General features: G+C 47.4%; 1 protein-coding gene across 1 annotated transcript in view; it reads left to right on the top strand.

Annotated features, from left to right (window-relative positions):
• The first annotated feature begins 322 nt into the window (after positions 1-322).
• LHX1 (LIM homeobox 1) overlaps positions 323-8035 on the top strand; it is a 50072-nt gene continuing 42359 nt past the window's right edge. Inside the window, exon 1 of the mRNA XM_033172102.1 lies at positions 323-516. Coding sequence (XP_033027993.1) covers positions 347-516 — 170 coding nt within the window. The 5' untranslated portion in view covers positions 323-346. The remainder of the gene's footprint in view (positions 517-8035) is intronic.

Genomic DNA, 8035 nt, shown 5'->3' with positions numbered 1-8035 from the left:
TTGAGTTTGATGTTCCCGCCGGGACTTCGTTGAGAAGATCAACTTCTGCAGACAGCTTGCTCCGACGTGAAGGCTTTTCAAAAGCGCCGAGCCTGGGGAGGCTCTTCCCTGCACCCACCCACACACCCGGGTGTGTGTTTTGGGGTGATTGTTTTGAGCATTGATTTCTGCCTCTGCTGTGGAAGGAAAAGCGTCTCCTGCCTGCCGCCTCCTCCTCCAGCCTTGCTTGCAAACTTTTCATCCTACTCCTCCTCCAAAAAAACACACACACAAAAAAAAAACTCACAACGACGTACACAGCACCACAGCCACAGACCCGCCCGCCCGCCCCCCCTAACCAAAGACAATGGTTCACTGTGCCGGTTGCAAAAGACCCATCCTAGACCGCTTCCTCTTGAACGTTTTGGACCGCGCTTGGCACGTCAAATGCGTTCAGTGCTGTGAATGTAAATGCAACCTGACCGAGAAGTGTTTCTCCAGGGAAGGGAAGCTTTATTGTAAAAACGACTTTTTTAGGTGAGTCCAAAAGTTTTGGGGTTTGGGGGGGGGAAGTGGTCTCTTTTGTCTCACTTTCTGTTTCTGAAATCCTATGTATTTACTAGGGCGTAAGCCCACTGTGTTCAGTGAGGTTTGCTCCCGGGGGAATATGCCCTTGCGCGCTTGGCTCTAGAGAAGCGCGTTTTAGGACAGCGCAAGGGTGTCTGGGGTCGCAGCTCGTGCATAGGATCGCGGCTTGCATGCTTATTCCTGGATGGGTGCGTCTAGGATCGCAGCTTGCACGCCTTCTCCGTCGTGAGTAGGGTCGCAGCTCCTGAGCGTCCTCCTGGGGGTGAGCCCCGTTAAACACAGTAAGACAACGCGCCCCCCCTACAACACTCCGGAGATTGCTCTGTTCATCAACTTTGGGTAGCAGGGAGGGGTTATTTCCCTAACCCACCTCCGCAGCATCGTGTCCAAGTTAAGATACCATGCCTTAAACTTTTCTCCTGCTTCCTGCCCGCCCCCAACATTACAAACCACTTTATGTGCGTAAAGGAGAGGAGCAGTCAGTACCAGGTTTCGCTTGCGTCCCCCCCCCCAAAAATAAAACGATACCTTCCGGGCTTTCCTATCTAACCCGGGCCCTCTTTGAATTGCCAGGGCTTTATGGCCCCAGGATACCTGACGGAACTACCCGACCTCTGAACATGTACAAAACTGCTATTTCCACCACCACAACCAGACGCAAGCGGACTTAGACTTTCCAAGACCCCTTTTAAAAAACATTATTGCCTGGATAAAATATTTGGGGGAGGCAGGCTGATCAGTCCTCAGGGCAAGGATATTTCTGTTTCGTGCAGCACATTATTATTATTATTATTATTATTATTATTATTATTATTATTAAACTGCAACAATAAGAAAATGAGGGATCCGTTATGCGCAGGGAGGCTCGTCTGTTTTTCTCCAGCGGGCCTTTGTTCTAGAGTAGCAAGCGAGGACTGATGGCTGTGTCAGCTGTCAATCAGTGCCTGTGAAAAGGGAGGGTGACCTTAAAAAAGAAAATGATTTCTCTCTCTCCTCTCCCTCCCGCCTCCCAGGACAAGGGGTGGGGGTTGGACTTTCTGCAAAGTTCAGTTCGGGAAATCTCTCTCTGCGGGAGTTTCTAATATGACCCACTTTAACAAGTCACACTTCCCTTCTCTCTCCCCCCCCCACCACCACTCCGCCCCCAATCGCCAAATCCCGTCACCGTATATGGAAACCAAACAAAGGACAGAAGAAAGAAAGCGGGATCACTGGAATTTTAAAAAAGTTTTTTTTTTTTAAGGAAACTACTATATTCTCCCCCCCCACCCCAAAAAAATGTTCAGAACCCAGCTCTTCAAATCTGCCTGGTTTTCAAACCGGAAAGATAAAATAACTAAGTCGACGTTATCACTATAAGTGAGCGGAAGCCTTACTCTGAGGTGACCCACTGAATTTAACGAGCATTACAAACTTCGGTTCGTTCGTTTCAGTAGGTCTGCTCAGAGTACAGCTTGGCTGAATACAACCCATGATGTGCGTGCGTGCGTGTGTGTGTAATTAGATACAGGTAAATCTGACAGGATGGATAGATAAATGGATAGATTAGATTAGTCAAAACAAAATAATAATAAAAATTCCTTCCGGTAGCACCTTAGAGACCAACTAAGTTTGTTCTTGGCATGAGCTTTCGTGTGCATGCACACTTCTTCAGATACACTGAAACAGATTAGATTAGATTTAAACCCCCTAGCAGCACCTACCTCAAAGGACTTTTGCAGATCATTTTCTGTTTTCCTTTCCAATTTCGTAACAACGTGCAAGAGGCGGGGGTTGGCATCGGCTTCCTTTCGGCGCCCATCGATTCAATCGCGAGAGGAAGATCACTGCTAAAGCCACTCTTTTTATGATCAAAGAAAAAGGTGTGAGAGTAAATATATAAACAAAAGGTTTGTGCGAGAGGGGAAGGAGGGACTGACCTTGAGTAGCCCAGGTTTCTTTCTCAGTGGAAAAATACACCACGACCACAGCCCACCACCCTGTTACCATAAAGCGCTTCTTTTGAAAACTGGGCTTCTTTTAGGTGTTTAAAAAGGTGTTTTTAAACCCGATCAAACACGTCCTTCTTCTCCTCCCCTCGCCCTGCGAAACTGAAAGATGCTCGAGTCTGGCCAATATTTCGTCTTGTTATCTTTCCGGGGAAGCTTTCTTTTCGCGGCATTCTTTCGTTTCTTAATAATCGTAATTAAAATGATAATAAACAGCATTTTGGACAATTTAAAGAAGGTGTGGGGGGAGGCCAACTTAAAAAAAAAACACCAGAGGAAAACATGTCTCCTTTTTATTTTTGCTTTATAAGAATTCCGTTGAGGCTCCGAAGGTTATTAAACCTTCCATCGTTATTAAAAAACGATGCACGCGAAAGGAGAACTTTTAAATGTGCTTTTATGTAATAAAATAATAGTCGTGATAATATGCCATTTTGGCGCATGGAAGCGGTATATAAATGAACATAATAAGATTTTTTTTAAAGTGCGTTAAGTGAAGCGAGCTTCGTTCTCCTCTGTAAGGAAACGATCGAGTAAATAATACCCTTTTACGCGTTAAGCTTTCGGGGAGCATTTTATCCAAAGGAAGGACTTTGACCCGACAGGCAACAGAAACAGGATTATCTGAAGGGCTGGGGGGCAGGGGAGAAAATCTTCACATATGTCCCTGCAAAAAACTAGGGACTTCTAAAAGCTGCGATCCTAATTTCACGGACTGGAGAGTAAACACCATTAAACTCAGTCGGGCTTTTGAGTAAACGCGTTTGTGGTTACAAACTTAGTAAAAATCCGGGAGGTGAACAGCGGGGTCTTTCCTTCTACTCAGAAATAAGTGCCGTTGAGTTCAAATCGACTTATTCCCAGGCAAGTGGAGCAAGGCCTTGTGCATTGGCACTTACTCCTGAGTAAACGTACATGGGGTTTCCCCCCTTCAAATGGTGAATTTAGGTTGGCTTTAAGCAACCTCCTCCCACTTAACGCGTTCTAGAGAGATGTTATCCTCTTAATTCCCAGTTTATTTTATTTGTGAGCTACTTTCCGAGGTTAGCAAAAATTAAACCGGCAACGAACGGGGGGGGCGGAAGAAACCCGACTTTTGCTTATATAGCATTCTCTTAGGCGTGGGTTTTACAAAAACACACCTACACACAATAATAATAATTAATAATAATTTTATTGTTTATACCCCACCCATCTGGCTGGGTTTCCCCAGCTACTCTGTAGAAGTTGTTTTCTCCTGCCGACTCGGGAGCACACACTGGGGCTGTGTGTATTGGGAGATGGGTGAGAATTCACCTAGGAAATCTCCCTCCTTGTCTCTGCAAATTCCAAACTCCACACGAGCGAAGGAAGCGGGTTCCTAATGCGAGGATTTGCACCTTGGACACAATCCCTCTGCGTGTTTGCTGTGAAGAAGCCGGGTGATAAGTAGATCTGAATAAGGAAATGCGTTTCCGGTTGACGAAGCGATTAGTGCCTGCGTGTCCACCCGGGCAGGCGCGCACGAGGCTTCCGTCCCCTCTCCACCACCCACAGCAGATCTAAGAATCCACTTTGCACCCGCGCGGGCAACTTGGAATCCTGTTTTCACACGTCTAGATTCCAGAAACCCCTTGATCTGTGTTGATCCCTCCCGCAGGGGACCCGCTGAAACGAATGGACACTGAGGTCCACTAAGTCCAATAGGTCTACTCTGAGTAAAGTCACTTGGACGGACACACACTCCCGTGAGGGCAGGCAAGAGTTGGGATGGAGATGGTAAACCTGAGTTTCCAAGACTGGGAAGAGTATTTGAGGGGAAAGCCCAGCGGCTGAGAGCTTCCTAAGAGGGAGGCCCCGTCCATCGGCCGCCTTCCTGCGGTTTGAAGCGGCTCTGCAAAAGGATACGACGAAGTCAGCGCAGTCTAGAGAAAGGGGAATCCAGAGCACAGATGGGGCGCACGGGTATGTGTGTGGGGGGGGTAGAAATAAAATAATTGGTGAGCTGACTGAGCAAAAAAGAAAAAGAAAAGATTTATTTTAAATAGTTAGCTGGCGCTCTGGAAACCCTTTCGGGTCTGGAGAGCGGAGCGCGCGTAAAAGAGATGGCCGTAAGTGAGCGGATGGATGGATCACAGCGCGGTCCGAGGCATGTTTACTCGAGAGTAAGTCCCCCTGCTTCCTACCGGCCTTGATGTCTAAGCAAGAGCGCAGGAGGGGGGCACTTCAGCCTAAGGAAGAGAATATTCTGTGTGATGGGGGGGGGCAAGGGGGGGCGTTTGTCTTTTTAAAAATAATAAAAAGGAAATGTTTAAGAGAAGGGAGGGGAAATATGGCTAGCCAAAAAGAACGTGGCACCCAGAATGAAAAGCGCGGGGAGACAAAACAGCTGCGGGAGGAAGTCAAGGAAAGATCTCAGCGCGGAAAGGGAATAAAAGCAGCGAAGGGAAAGGGGGTGTCCGGAGGGCCAGGGAAAGGCCGTGGCTCCGTGGGCAAGAGCATCTGCTTTGCAGGCGAAAGGTCCCTCGGACCGGCCCCCGGCGGAAACCCGCGGAGAGAAGCTGCCAGCCCGTGTCGGCAATACGGAGCGCCAGATCGGGACCCGGCGCCTGATTCAGTCGGCGGCGCTTGCTGTTCTTTGAGCTTGGCTGCGGGGACGGGGGTGTGGGGAGAGTGAACTAATGTTAGGAGCCAGGAAGGACAGTTCCTAGTTAAAAGGACGACCTGTCCCCATTGTTTAAATCCACCTGTTCCCTGTGTTGTCCCCTCGCATCTCGGTTCTTTCACAGAGAGCGATCGCGTACACTCCCCCCCCCCCCAAAAAAAATAAACCACCCAGAAACAAACTAGTCTGTTTTTCCCCCTCCTCGATACACCACCTCCACCGGTCCCGAGAGGCGATTTCCTCCCCTCCCCATGGAAAGATGCCATCCTGTGCAGGTCTACTCGCAAGTCAGCCTCGAGAGGGGAAAGAGGATTGTTCCTGGATCAGTGGGTGCCTAAGGCCCGCTTAGGCTTCGGGGTTTTAAGTTTCTCGGGACTTACTTCCGAGTAGGCACGGGTAGGCTTGTCGGTGTCAAAAGACACGAAGGCGCTCGCCTTTCTGGCTCCTTTCTGCTTTCGGGGCCTCCTTCCTTTTACATCAAGTTTCCAGTCCCTCTTGTCCCTCGTCACCAAGGAATCGCCTGCAAGCGGCCTAGGCTAGCGGGACGAAAGGGTTTCCTGCATGCAATCATTCCCAGCTTCGCCAACCCCGTCGCTTTTTCCTTAATTATTTTATTTTATATTATATTATATTTTAAAAAGCACCAGCAACCCTTCCCCATGGAAGAAAAATAAATAAATAAACAAATATTTAATAATAATAATAATAATAATAATAATAATACAAAAAAACAACAACACTCAAACGCTTGGTAAGATGCCCTGAGCCAAACTAGTAGGTAAAATGGGCCCCTTCCAATTTTATGCCCACCATGTGTGTCCACGGCTGGAAGCACGTGGGAAACATTAAACCCGCTAACCCATTCGACGCCTTGATTTCCAGCCGGCTTTACTCCTAGGTAAACCAGGTCGCTAAATAGGCATTCTTGTATCTGACTCTGTCTTTCCTTCGTCCCTTTAATGAAAGAATTCGCATTTGATTCCTATTTCCCTCCGCAAGAATAAGCAGCCTTCGGCAAACGCCGACACGTATCTTAAACGTCGTGTGCACGCGCGATGCTAGCACAAGGGAAGCGCATGTTGGTTGTGGTTGCTTTAAGGACCCGCTGGTTTCAGTGGGCGACGGTGAAGCGCGCCTTGCCTGTGCTGTTCAGACCGAGCAATGGGGGCGGGAGAAAGGTTTCGACTTCGGCTGGATCGCGATGCTAGCCTGCACACGAGGACAAGATGGGGAATGGAGGGGCGACGTTACGGAGACGGACCCCTCCTCGCTGAACTTCAGGCTTGTGGCTAAGACTATCTCGGTCCAGCGGACCTTGTATTGCCCCGTGAGTTTTTCCATGGGTTGTTTTTACCCACACGGCTCCGAGACGCGAATATTTAAGCCGTGTAGAAGAAACCTCTTAGATGAATAAATGCAACAAATAAATGAAATTATCTCCCCCCCGCCCCCCGCCCCCCAATTTCTTTCTCTCGCTGAGACGCGTTGGGTTGCCTCTAGCGTTTGGCCATTCTGAGAGCAAACCCCTCGCAGTTGATAGAGCTAAGCCTGCCGCGTTGCAATGGGTCTACTTTGAGTAGGACTAAGCTTGGATACAATCCATATGTTTACAAGTGACTTGACTGGCGATTGTATATAGGACAGTGCCTAAGAAAAATATATTTTCGTGATGTGATTTGCAAATTATAGGCACACGCATATCCGCATGCAGACGTATTCGTGGATATTTAGGATTAACTACATACTTCCAGGTTCAGGGAAAACTTGCCTGGAGTGTCGTTTGGCGCTTTTAAAAATCGGGCAGATTTGTAGACAGAAACATATATACTGCATCTATAGATTAGATACCTTACATGTCACTGCATGGGATGAACAGTGTATAGAAGCTCTCTAGTCGTGGAGAATTGAGGTGGTGGTGGATATTCGTGTCTCCTCGAAAGTAAGCCCCATGGCATTGCATGGAAATTGTTCCAACGTAAAGCTGCATTCCTGGGTGTCATATCCCTACTCAAGAGTAGACCCATTGAAATTAACGGATTCGCGATAGCCATTTCCAATAATTTCAATAGGTAGGTCTACTCTGAGTAGGACTAGCGCTGCCGTACAGGGGTTCCCCCCCCCCCAAAAAAAAAAATCCACGTAGAAGTTTCTGTCCCGGAGTATTTTAAACTGATGGAGGCGATTCATCCACCCAGAAGCATTTTTCAGATGGCAAGTCCTAGGCGCACTTATCTGACAGCTGAGTACTGCTTGGGAAGGGGCGGAGGGGAACGACGTTACTTCCGAGTAACCGGGTAGATGAGATCGGGATTTCCCTGTGGGGAGGTGGAAAGCAAGGGCAACTAATCTTTCCGTGGGTCGACCCTGTTAGGCGTGCCTAGTAGGAAGATTCTGGATCGAGATTAAAGGAATCTTTAATTGAGAGAGAAATTATTTAAGTGTGTTGGGGAGACAGTTAAAAATCCAGGTGAAAATTGTGTGTGTACATATGTGTGTGCAAATCAAAATACAAAATAATAACATTTTTAATTAGTAGTATATGTAAAATAATAATAATAATAATACTAATAATAATAATAATAATACTTTATTAATGGTAACCCCCCCCCCCTGCAAAACATGTGAAGAAATGACCACAATTGTGCTTTCTCTCACACTTCTGTTTGCATTTTCCCGAAGGAGCCTATTTGCAGTCTGGTCCTGCCAGGGTTTTTATTTAAGAATAAAGCCCTTCTTCAACTTAGCCATTCTTTAGGGTAGAGACATGAATCGAAACAAAGACACATTAAGCCTGCACAAACTTATCTGGGAGTATTCAGTGGGGGGTTACTTTTGA

This window comes from Lacerta agilis, chromosome 15 (genome assembly GCF_009819535.1).
Source record: "Lacerta agilis isolate rLacAgi1 chromosome 15, rLacAgi1.pri, whole genome shotgun sequence".
Lineage (NCBI taxonomy): Eukaryota > Metazoa > Chordata > Lepidosauria > Squamata > Lacertidae > Lacerta > Lacerta agilis.
This window is presented reverse-complemented; position numbering and strand designations above follow the sequence as displayed.